Source organism: Sabethes cyaneus, chromosome 3, assembly GCF_943734655.1.
Source record: "Sabethes cyaneus chromosome 3, idSabCyanKW18_F2, whole genome shotgun sequence".
In the NCBI taxonomy this organism is placed as follows: Eukaryota; Metazoa; Arthropoda; class Insecta; order Diptera; family Culicidae; genus Sabethes; species Sabethes cyaneus.
This window is the reverse complement of record NC_071355.1, coordinates 232,591,401-232,603,385: the sequence shown is the minus strand read 5'-3', so window position 1 is coordinate 232,603,385 and position 11,985 is coordinate 232,591,401. Positions and strand designations below refer to the sequence as shown.

Below are 11,985 nucleotides of genomic sequence, written 5' to 3'. Positions count from 1 at the left end.
AAAACTTCAGTGAAAATTTTTGTTTGCGAAAAAATAGATTTTTTATTGTTAAGATACTTAACAACCCGTCATTTTTGTGGTAGAATCTCTCAAAACCATGAATGTTATGGTGGGCTACAATAAGTTTGATGGTTTGGTTATCATTTCTGACGATAAGTTTTATTGTTTTTACTGTATTTTTTATCCTACTAATTTTTATCTTCGTGCTATGGTTACTTTTTTCCGGCTTTTCACGTGACAACTCAAACTTCGAAACTTGAGTGGTTTTTCAAAGCAAATTTCGAAATTTAAGCTGTTTGTTGTACGATTTATGGAGTTTACGCAATTGTTTAAGCATATTTTCGACTTTACGTTGTTTTTACGTAAATTTTAAAATTAACTCGGTTTTTACGTGAATTTGGAACACGGAGGATAATCTCACAAACTTGTTTTAAACATTAATTTGGTTGTCGAACAAACAAAAATTATTGCTGTTTCAAATTACATTTTTGTGACGCCAAATTATTATTTCAGTTTATTACGAAATCGTCTCAATATTGTAATCAATGTTTAATTTCTATATTATCCCAAACGAAGATTTTGCTTGTAACTACCCAAAAAGTCGCTAATTTTAATTAACGGTTTGCTTATTTCAAATAACATTAACTTTATTTCAAAATGTTTCCATTAACCCCTAAAGATGCCTTGAAACAAACTCTCATTTATGTTTATTTTAAAACTTTGTGATGCTTGTGCTCACGCGACCCAATATTTTGTTTAAAATAAACTAAAGTGTTGATTAGAAACAATAGACTGCAGTTGTTAATTTATATTCAATTATTTCGCTCTCTTTCTCACAAGCGCGCTTTAATGTGCATCATCGTCTCGTTATATAAAAAAGTGCTTAAGATGTAAGCTTGGATTATTAATTTTTTCGCGTTATCTAGAGAACATTGCTATTTTTCGTATTATTTTAAAACTCCTTTTGATTACATGTAACTCAAAGCTACTTAGCGTTTCGAGTGGACATGGAGGCGAGTATAGAAGTAAGGATCATCGTTCTCATTTTAACGGGTTTTTAACCAAATTGTGAACTTTTTGCAGCGTCCGCTTAGACACTGGCATTTTTCACTAACAACTCGAAGAAATTTTCCTGCGTTTCCCTGGATTATCTATACCTATAAAGAAGGATTTCTGTCTGTCTGTCTGTCTGTCTGTCTGTCTGTCTGTCTGTCTGTTTTGTGTTCCTTATAGAATCAAAAACTACTGAACCAATCGGCGTGAAAATTTGCATGTAGAGGTTTTTAGGGCCAGGAAAGGTTTTAGTGATGGTTAGAGACCCCTCCCCCCACTAAGAGGGGGGGCTCCCATACAAATGAAACACAAATTTCTGCATAATTCGAGAACTAATTAAGCAAATAGAACCAAATTTGGCATGTGGGTGTTTTCGGTGACAAGAATTTATTCTAGGGTAATTTGAGACCCCTCCCCTCTTTATAAGGGGAATTATAACTCCTCTCCCCTTTAAGAGGGGGGGTTTCCATACCAATTTCCTCATAACTCGAGAACTAATCAAGCAAATGGAACCAAATTTGGCATGTGAAGGTTTTCGAGGGCAAGAAAATTTTCTATGTTGAATTAGGACCCCTCCTCACTTTAAGAGAGGGGGCTCCTGTACAAATGAAATACCAATTTCCTCATAACTCGAGAACTAATCAAGCAAATAGAACAACATTTGGCATGTGGGTGTTTTTTTTGGTGACAAGAATTTATTCTATGGTGAATTGAGACCCCTCCCCTCTTTATAAGAGGAATTATAACTCCTCTCCCCTTTAAGAGGGGGGACTTCCATACAAATTTCCTCATAACTCGAGAACTAATCAAGCAAATGCAACCAAATTTGGCATGTGAAGGTTTTCGAGAGCAAGAAAATTTTCTATGGTGAATTAGGACCCCTCCCCACTTTAAGAGGAGGGGCTCCTGTACAAATGAAATACAAATTTCCTCATAACTCGAGAACTAATCAAGCGAATTGAACCAAATTTGGCATGTGTGTGTTTTTGGAGACAATTTTTTTTTCAATGATGAATTGGGACCCCTCCCCACTTTAGGAGGGGGGGTCCTGTACAAACGAGATACAAATTTCCTCATAACTCGAGAACTAATCCAGCAAATGGAACCAAATTTGGCATGTAGGTGTTTTTGGAGGCAAGAATTTTTTCTGTGATGAATTAGGACCTCTTCCCACATTAGGAGGGGGGGCTCCAATACAAATGAAATACAAATTTCCCCATAACTCGAGAACTAATCAAGCAAATGGAACCAACTTTGGCATGTGAAGGTTTTCGAGGGCAAGAAAATTTTCTACGGTGAATTAGGACCCCTCCCCACTCTAAGAGGGGAGGCTCCTGTACAAATGAAATACAAATTTCCTCCTAACTCGAGAACTAATCAAGCAAATAGAACAACATTTGGCATGTGGGTGTTTTTGGAGGCAACCATTTTTCCCATGATGAATTAGGACTTCTTACCTTTTTAGGAGGGGGGGGGCTCCCATTCAAACGAAATACAAATTTGCTCATAACTTTAGAACTAATCAAGTAAATGGAACCAAATTTGGCATGTGAGAGTTTTAGATGGCAGAATTTTTTTTCTGTGGTGTATTACGACCCCTTTCCCTTTTAAGAGGGTGGGCTTCCATACAAATGAAATACAAATTTCCTTATAATTTGAGTACTAATCAAGCAAATGGAACCAAATTTAGCATGTAGGAGATTTTTGAGTCTTGAATTTATTTTATGATAGTTAGAGACCTCTCACCCCTGTGGTAGGGGGATATGGACTCTCATACAAATAAAACAGAAATTTTGGCGAAACTCAAAAACTAATCCAACTCGAGAAATTCGAGACTCTTCCATAAAACATTAATCAATAACAAGACCACAAAAACTATCTATAGTAACACTAGATCATTCAGGACGAGCCGGTCGCGAGTGTTGCCGGTGACCCGCCGTCGGAAGCGCCGCCCACTGGGGGACTTGCAAAACTCGAGAAGTGATAAAGATCATCCGAGATTCATGATTTATGTACAACACAGGTTAATTTGTGGCAATACGAAGTTTGTCGGGTCAGCTAGTCCCATATAAATTGCCTTGGAGGTTTGAAGTGTCGATTAAATTAATTTAAAAAATAGTGTAGGTAATTAATTCCTAAGTAGTGGGTTTTAAAAATATTTCTTCGTGATAACTCAGAAACATTAATTGCATTATTTAAAATCAAAGTTGTAAAAGTATTAAATGTCTCTGTTATAATAAAATTAATCATGAAATAAACACATTAAACAAAAATATATTGAGAAAGTACAATTAAATAAAATTTTAGTAAAAATAATCAAAGAAAAAGCTTTAAATGTTAATAAACAATTTGTTTGAATGAAATATTTTATATTTTTATTCGTAACAAAGTTTTGTTTACATCGAAAAACATTTTGTTTGGTGTAGCCATCGTGCTTGTTGAAAATAATACATAAGACTTGGTTACAATTAACCAATTGCTTGTTAAACTAATTAACAACCACCAGGTTGTAATGATATAATGATTATAGTTTATTTCAAACAACACTTATTGTAGATATTAAGCAAATGTATGTTTATTACCAAATCAAACTGAAAATTTGTTTGAATTAACCTAAATTTTGTTTTATCTAACTAAAGTTTTCTCTCCGTGAATTTACACCATTTTCGTACGCAGTTTTAGAACCCACCCGTTTATTACACGAATTTTGGAATTTATCTTTTTATGCGAATTTTAAAGCTTACGCTGTCTTGCACGTTTCGGAATTTACACAAAAAAAAAAGATTTCACAATTTTTTTTACAAAAATCTGTGAAGGTGGAAAACTTTTCGCGGACTTTCAGTTCCTCCATCCAAGCTTCCATCACTGTTTCAGCTGCCAGCCCAATGAGTGTTTTTCATGGTACTAATTTACGTTGACCGGACGCAGCCATTTTTTGACATTTTGTGTTTGTGTGCGGTTTGTCAGTTTTGCTTCCAAATACGTTTGTGTGTTTGTGCAATCTGCGTCAAACAAAATCAAAGCTGAAGCTTAGCGGCGGAGAGCAAAACAGCAGTTTGTGATTTCCGTTTTATATTTTCTTAATTTAATCGCGTTTGTTGGTGCCATTGTTGAGTGCTTTGATAAGATTAATTTGTAATAAGATTTGTTCAATGTGTCGCGTGCGGTGGCGGTCGCTAAGATGAAAGTTACAGTGAAAAGTAAGCAAAAAATGTAGTCTATTAATAGCACCCAGCAGCATTAAGGGACGAGTTGTTTTGATTGGCAAAAGTATTTGATCGCATGTTGGTGGTCTAAAGCCAAGGGCCAAGAGTATTTTCTATTGCGGAAAACCTGTGTAGAGAGGAGGGACTGTATAAATGGGTACATTCTCTGGTTATTGATTTTTGCTCCGATTTCTGTCACCTTTTCACACATCTGAGCAAGGGATTAGTTTTTATTCGGGTAAAAAACTGCTTGTTCGCCAATTCGGGATTAGCCGCGTGTTGTTCTTTAGGATATCTTTCTGTAAGAGTTAGAATTTCTGGCCACGTAACTAAAATAAAATTTTGCTACCTATCTCCTTTCGTTTCCTACTAGGTTGGATGGGAGTTGCCGTCTGGAAATGGCTTGCCAACGATGACAATTGCGGAATCTGTCGAATGGCCTTCGAGGGCTGCTGTCCGGATTGTTCGCTTCCGGGAGATGATTGTCCGCTTGTTTGGGGGGCCTGTTCGCACTGCTTCCATATGCATTGCATCGTGAAATGGCTCAACTCGCAGGCTAACCAGCAGTGCCCGATGTGTCGCCAGACTTGGAAGTTCAACGAAAAGTAGAACGAACCGAGACTGGCCGGGAAGCAAGTGTACGGTGGTGCGTGTCATTTTGGAGCTAATCGTTGTTTTTGCACAATTTGCTCGGAAGGATAAACTATTCGGAACAACATTTTTGCCTTGAGAGTAATAGCAGATTAAGTGGTACGAAGCAGAAAGATACATTGAATCAGAAAAAAGCGTGGAATTGTGGTTTATTCGGTCGTGGGTGGATCAACTTGGTCGATCGGTTGTTTTGTAGATCAATACAAGCGAGGTGCTAGTGTAAATTTAGTTAGTGCTAACAAAGTACTGTGGTTATACTTACTATTTCAGTATGAATATCAGTGTTCAGTGTATTGCGTGCAAAATCATTTCGGCGTGATGATTGAATTGAAAACTGGACCAAATTAATTGTGGACAGAGGAAATTTTAGTTCAACGGAATTTTTCGACAAAAAAGTAAGTGAAACATTTATTCTCGTAAATGTAACATTTGACTTATGGTTTAAATTGTTCGTCCTCTGGATATTGAACGCCAATCTGCTTTCTTATCTCATCTGAAATGCGAGCAATATCCAAACTCTCGCTGTGTGGAACAAATTCGGATTCCAATTCTCCTGCTAAAATGCATTTACGTGTAGCTTCCGCTTCGTAGCGCAAATTGCAAGAGTTTGGGAAGTTAAAATCATATCGAGCTTTTGGCAATGGGAATTCTACAAACGCTCCATCGATGTCAGTTAATGCAACGCAACTCCAAAAGTCGTGCATCTAAGAAACATAGAAACCGATTACCGTAATATCTATAGGATGTAATCAGATTTAGTTTCTACTCACTATTATTACTCCTTTTGTGCCTCGTATTATCGCTTTATTTTTTAACAATCCAAATGCACTCGTTTTGATACGAGCAACTCCACCATCGGCAAAGTGCAGCTCCCCTTCCATGGCCATGTCGATGCCATCATCATTTAGTTGGCCTTTTGCAGTAATTTTTACCGGATAATTTTGAAAAACCCACAGGCTAATCTGAATGGGATATACACCCAGATCCAGTACGGTTCCACCGCCCAAAGCCTTCACATTGCATCTTTCTATACCGGCCAGTGGGTAACCGAATTCCGCCTCAACTTCCTGGATGTCTCCCAGGTCACCGGATTCGATACGATTTTTTAAATGCTTGTATGCCGGAAAAAATCGCGACCAGATGGCTTCTAAGAAGAACAGCTTCTTTTCTTTAGCGTGATTCAGCAGTTGTTTGGCTTGACCTTCGTTTATGCAAAGCGGTTTCTCGCACAGAACATGCTTTCCGTAATCCAGCATCATCATTCCCAGTTTATAGTGCGTTATATTGATCGTACCAATGTAAACCACATCTGTAAAAGAATGCGGTGCTGTTTCACTCTTGTTACAACCATAAAACAGATCAAATAAACTCACCCACATTTGAATCCTGCCCCAGTGCTTCGTATCCCTCGTAGAACTTCTCAATGTCGTGCTTTTTGGCAAATTTTTCGGCATCTTCGAGTTTTCTAGCGGCAACGGCAACGACCGTGTGATCTTCCTTGGGAAGCGTGGCCAGCGCAGTGACAAAGTCGTGAGAAATTAAACCAACGCTAGCAATTCCCCAACGTAGAGGTGCCATCTTGGGTTGTGCAGCTTGTAAAAAGTGTAAACGAACAGTCGCTGTTGAATGTCTCCGAACGATTGATTGACCCGCTCGGAGCTGTGTTTAAATTCATCCGTGATATCTTATCACTTTTGGCTGCAGGCCGTCCGTTGGTGAAATTTTGGTTCGTCTTGTTGGTTTGAGATAGTGTTGAATACAATTTGTGATGGTATAGTGCACGGTTATGTAATCGTTTGAGTAGCATTGAAATTTTTGTCGCTTATGACATGGTATTTTGTTAAGATTTTTTGCATTAAGGTACATTCAGGCATGACTTAGCGATTCCGAAAAAGGATTTGTATGCTATGTAAGTCGAAATGACTAACATTAGTGAGTATATTGCGAACTTCCAAGACAGTCCGTTATATGAAGAGTGATGATTTCACCAGTATATAGAGATAGAGACACATTATTTGCATTTTTGTCGCTTATGACATGGTATTCTGTTAGGATTTTTTGCATTAAGGTACATTCAGGCATGACTTAGCGATTCCGAAAAAGGATTTGTATGCTATGTAAGTCGAAATGACTAACATTAGTGAGTCTATTGCGAACTTCCAAGACAGTCCGTTATATTTTTATGGAGAGAAGCACGCTATATTTGCTTACGCTGCTTCATCAATGTTGTGGGTCGTTTGAATCGGTTTCTTGAGCTCTCGTTTCGAATTGAAGACCAGACCCAAGTCGAAAATCTTGGTTGGTTGCTTGGCCGACAATTTTTGGTCGAGAATTGCTAAGCTATGCGGGTGAGATTTGATTTCAAGATTTTTTTCATTGTGCGCTACTGGTATAATTTTTTGCTTTTCCAAAGCCAACATACACATATCTATTTCAAAGCCAATCATGACATTCCTGCAAAATTCAAGGCATTTCGCACAATATTGCAAATGGAGTGAGAAACATAGCATCGAACGCTTACTCTACTGACGCAAGCGTACGACAAACAACCGGTGGTAAGCAAAGAAAGCCATAGATATAAACGTCCTTCAGAACATGACCCTTCTTTATCGATAGACTTAGTAGCCGGTTATTAGAGTACAGGAAAATTACGGGGCTAGTGCGAAGATCCTATTAACTTTATAGCAGCACCGCCCAGTCGAGATTCGAACATACGACGACTGGTTTGTTAGGCCAGCATTGTACCCCGGAGCTAACTGGGTGGGCTGGTGCTGTGTGCAGACGCTCTGAAAACGACACAATCGCGAGCATTCTTCATCTTACGCTCCTATCTTACACGCGGGTAAGAGCACAGGTCCTCGTAAGCATTCGGTATCATCTGGCTCAGGTTGCAATGACAAGCGAAAGCGACGACCACCCTGCCAGCCACCTCAAATCACAACTTCAATGCTACGTAGAGCAATGTATTTGACAGTGATGGTACCTCAACGCTTGGATGGACGCTTGACATGAAGCCAACAAGGGTGACACCTATCAGCATAATCAGTTCCATGTTCATGTTCAGTTCAGTTCCAAACCATGTTCATATAGTCCGCCATTATTAATTTCGTTTAGCTGTATCGTCTGCTGCCTGGAAGTCTATAGACAGATAGAGGTTCTGTAAGTCTAAATTCTCAAAATTCATCGGGTAACTGTGAAGATTTGGTCCGTTGTAGAGTGTCCCGCTGAAAACCCAAATTTGGGGTAGCTAAGAAACAAGATATGGGAGAGAATTTCGTATGCTGAGTTAAGGAGAGCTCGATAATTGCTGTTTTCGAGCTAATGACTCTTTCTGAGGCCGGCCGTAGGGGCCGTAGAAGACCCTACCAGAACCATAACGGCAATTCGTTTTCCATGCAAATTGATTCCTAAAAGCTTACTAAACTAAACTTTGAGACCTAAAATATCAGTCAAGAGCAAGAAAATTGAATGACGAGCAATCATTCAGCATTGCAATTCATAAATGAATTGCTTGGAAGAGCAGAAAACTGAGAAAGACACACACTGTCAGCAGCTCAGTAGTCATATCCATGGGCTGACAGATAAAAGAATATTACCAGGAGTAAAAACGTATGCGCTGAATTGAATGCGTTTTTTATTCGCCTTCATGGAGGGCTCTCAATTTTTTCGAGCACTGGTGTGGAAACTTTTACAACAAAATTGTTTACTCGCGCAATTCCTGATAGTGTATTCAATACGGAACCTACAATTCAAAAACTGCTTTTCGTTTGTTTGTTTATTTATTTGCATAGTAGCGTAAAGGAAACCCTTTATAATTTACTACCAACAATTTTGTGATGGATATTTACAACAAATTTCTAATGAACTACATACTACATTCTAAATTAGTTACGATTCCAATATTCGAGACAGCTCCTCTTGAAAACTACTTCCGACGTTGAGCGTTTGATTGTATCAGGCAATGCATTCCAGTTGACTATATCTCTGACGAAAAGCGAGCTGGAATAACTAGCCATGTTGATAGGTGGTATAATTAGATTTTGTAAACGACGCCCATGGAACGGCAGCAGTTTTTGTAAAAGTAGTTTCGGAGAATGCATTGCTACCAGTTTTCGCAGGAACATACATGAGCGATGTGAGTAGAAATTTTTCAATGGGCAACCGAGCAAATTGATTTGTAGGTGAGTAACGCGATCATAACGTCTCAGTCCGTATACAAAGCGCACAACAATTTAAGGCTACACGAAGCCTATCCATATCACCAGAATGTGGGATGGCGAACATAAAGTGTGGAAGGATTAGAGCTTTGAAAAGCTTTAAACGTGTGTCCACAGGAACGAAAGTGGCACAATAATATAGTGAGCGTAGAGTTCCATAAATTTTACCGCATTGTTGGCTAACCAAATCTTCCCATTGCAGATCGGCTGGAAACGCAAATCCCAGATTTTTTGCACTCTCCGACCATTCTATGAACTGTCCGTCCAAGATAACCGAGGGTAGTAGATTTGATGATACCACCCTACGGCCTTCCCTTCACGAACAGTGCCTTGCCTCTGGATTAATTGACGAACGGCTGATTGCATTAGGACCAAGGACTGCAATTCTTTCTATATCTTCATCAACCAGCCGACCTAGCTCGTGGGGAAGCATTCCACGAGAATGCAGGTACAGCTGAACAACATCCACATACAGTTGAATCGAACAATACTTTAGAACGGATGGCAGATCGTTGATGTGCTAACAGGACAGTAAAGGACCAAGTACGGAGCCTTGTGGTACACCAGAGGTAGTAATGCCGATTTCAGAGTAGTGGTCTCCACAGCACACGGTTTGGGTACGCTCCTTCAGATAAGACTCCATCAAGGTTACAGCTGATATAGCAAAGTTGAAGTGAGTTTTTAGCTTCGAACAGAGCCTTTGATCATTCGACAGATGTGTGTCGAATGCTTTCGAGAAATCCAACAATACCAGAGCCGCACTGCCCTTCTTATCGATAGCATTTGCAAGATCATCCTTTGCGAAACCCTGGTTGATATTCCGTTAGCAGATAGTTCTCCATAATATATGATATGATTGGCTGATCTAGAAGCTTCTCAAATGCCCACAAATGCACAAAAAGCTAAATGCACAAATGCTTTGCAGTTCATTTTTATAGCAAAATCTATACCTATAAAGAAGGATTTCTGTCTGTCTGTCTGTCTGTCTGTCTGTCTGTCTGTCTGTCCTGTGTTCCTTATAGAATCAAAAACTACTGAACCAATCGGCGTGAAAATTTGCATGTAGAGGTTTTTGGGGCCAGGAAAGGTTTTAGTGATGGTTAGAGACCCCTCCCCCCACTAAGAGGGGGGGCTCCCATACAAATGAAACACAAATTTCTGCATAACTCGAGAACTAATCAAGCAAATAGAACCAAATTTGGCATGTGGGTGTTTTCGGTGACAAGAATTTATTCTAGGGTAATTTGAGACCCCTCCCCTCTTTATAAGGGGAATTATAACTCCTCTCCCCTTTAAGAGGGGGGACTTCCATACAAATTTCCTCATAACTCGAGAACTAATCAAGCAAATGGAACCAAATTTGGCATGTGAAGGTTTTCGAGGGCAAGAAAATTTTCTATGTTGAATTAGGACCCCTCCTCACTTTAAGAGGGGGGGCTCCTGTACAAATGAAATACCAATTTCCTCATAACTCGAGAACTAATCAAGCAAATGGAACCAAATTTGGCATGTGTGTGTTTTTGAAGACAAAATTTTTTTCTATGATGAATTGGGACCCCTCCCCACTTTAAGAGGGGGGGGGGGCTCCTATACAAACGAAATACAAATTTCCTTATAACTCGAGAGCTAATCCAGCAAATGGAACCAAATTTGGCATGTAGGTGTTTTTGGAGGCAAGAATGTTTTCTATGATGAATAAGAACCTCTCCCCACTTTAGGAGGGGGGGCTCCTATACAAATGAAATACAAATTTCCTCATAACTCGAGAACTAATCAAGCAAATAGAACCAAATTTGGCATGTGGGTGTTTTCGGTGACAAGAATTTATTCTATGGTAAATTGAGACCCCTCCCTCTTTATAAGGGGAATTGTAACTCCTCTCCCCTTTAAGAGGGGGGGCTTCCATACAAATTTCCTCATAACTCGAGAACTAATCAAGCAAATGGAACCAACTTTGGCATGTGAAGGTTTTCGAGGGCAAGAAAATTTTCTACGGTGAATTAGGACCCCTCCCCACTCTAAGAGGGGGGGCTCCTGTACAAATGAAATACAAATTTCCTCCTAACTCGAGAACTAATCAAGCAAATAGAACAACATTTGGCATGTGGGTGTTTTTTTTGGTGACAAGAATTTATTCTATAGTGAATTGAGACCCCTCCCCTCTTTATAAGAGGAATTATAACTCCTCTCCCCTTTAAGAGGGGGGACTTCCATACAAATTTCCTCATAACTCGAGAACTAATCAAGCAAATGCAACCAAATTTGGCATGTGAAGGTTTTCGAGAGCAAGAAAATTTTCTATGGTGAATTAGGACCCCTCCCCACTTTAAGAGGAGGGGCTCCTGTACAAATGAAATACAAATTTCCTCCTAACTCGAGAACTAATCAAGCAAATAGAACAACATTTGGCATGTGGGTGTTTTTTTTGGTGACAAGAATTTATTCTATGGTGAATTGAGACCCCTCCCTCTTTATAAGGGGAATTGTAACTCCTCTCCCCTTTAAGAGGGGGGGCTTCCATACAAATTTCCTCATAACTCGAGAACTAATCAAGCGAATTGAACCAAATTTGGCATGTGTGTGTTTTTGGAGACAATTTTTTTTTCAATGATGAATTGGGACCCCTCCCCACTTTAGGAGGAGGGTCCTATACAAACGAAATACAAATTTCCTCATAACTCGAGAACTAATCCAGCAAATGGAACCAAATTTGGCGTGTAGGTGTTTTTGGAGGCAAGAATTTTTTCTGTGATGAATTAGGACCTCTTCCCACATTAGGAGGGGCTCCAATACAAATGAAATACAAATTTCCCCATAACTCGAGAACTAATCAAGCAAATAGAACCAAATTCGGCATG

At 39.3% G+C, this 11,985-nt stretch overlaps 2 protein-coding genes across 2 annotated transcripts; one reads left to right on the top strand and one right to left on the bottom strand.

Moving 5' to 3' along the window:
- The first annotated feature begins 4,103 nt into the window (after positions 1 to 4,103).
- On the top strand, positions 4,104 to 5,299 carry LOC128744637 (anaphase-promoting complex subunit 11). The gene is made up of 2 exons (XM_053841791.1): positions 4,104 to 4,253; positions 4,633 to 5,299. Exons 1-2 carry the CDS (start codon positions 4,235 to 4,237, stop codon positions 4,866 to 4,868), a joined length of 255 nt encoding a protein of 84 aa, XP_053697766.1. The 5' UTR covers positions 4,104 to 4,234; the 3' UTR covers positions 4,869 to 5,299.
- Positions 5,300 to 5,344: 45 nt separating this feature from the next.
- LOC128740872 (trans-1,2-dihydrobenzene-1,2-diol dehydrogenase-like) lies at positions 5,345 to 6,488 on the bottom strand. The gene is made up of 3 exons (XM_053836444.1): positions 6,284 to 6,488; positions 5,681 to 6,219; positions 5,345 to 5,614 (listed from the first exon to the last, which is right to left on the bottom strand). The coding sequence occupies exons 1-3, from the start codon at positions 6,486 to 6,488 to the stop codon at positions 5,345 to 5,347; spliced, it is 1,014 nt and encodes a 337-aa protein (XP_053692419.1).
- Positions 6,489 to 11,985: the final 5,497 nt, after the last annotated feature.

Coding starts and splice junctions, on each gene's coding strand:
- LOC128740872 (XM_053836444.1), bottom strand. CDS start 6,488: ATGGCACCTCTACGTTGGGGAATTGCTAGCGTTGGTTTAATTTCTCAC. Junction 6,220..6,283: donor GGGGCAGGATTCAAATGTGG/GTGAGTTTATTT, acceptor ATTCTTTTACAG/ATGTGGTTTACATTGGTACG. Junction 5,615..5,680: donor GCACAAAAGGAGTAATAATA/GTGAGTAGAAAC, acceptor TATGTTTCTTAG/ATGCACGACTTTTGGAGTTG.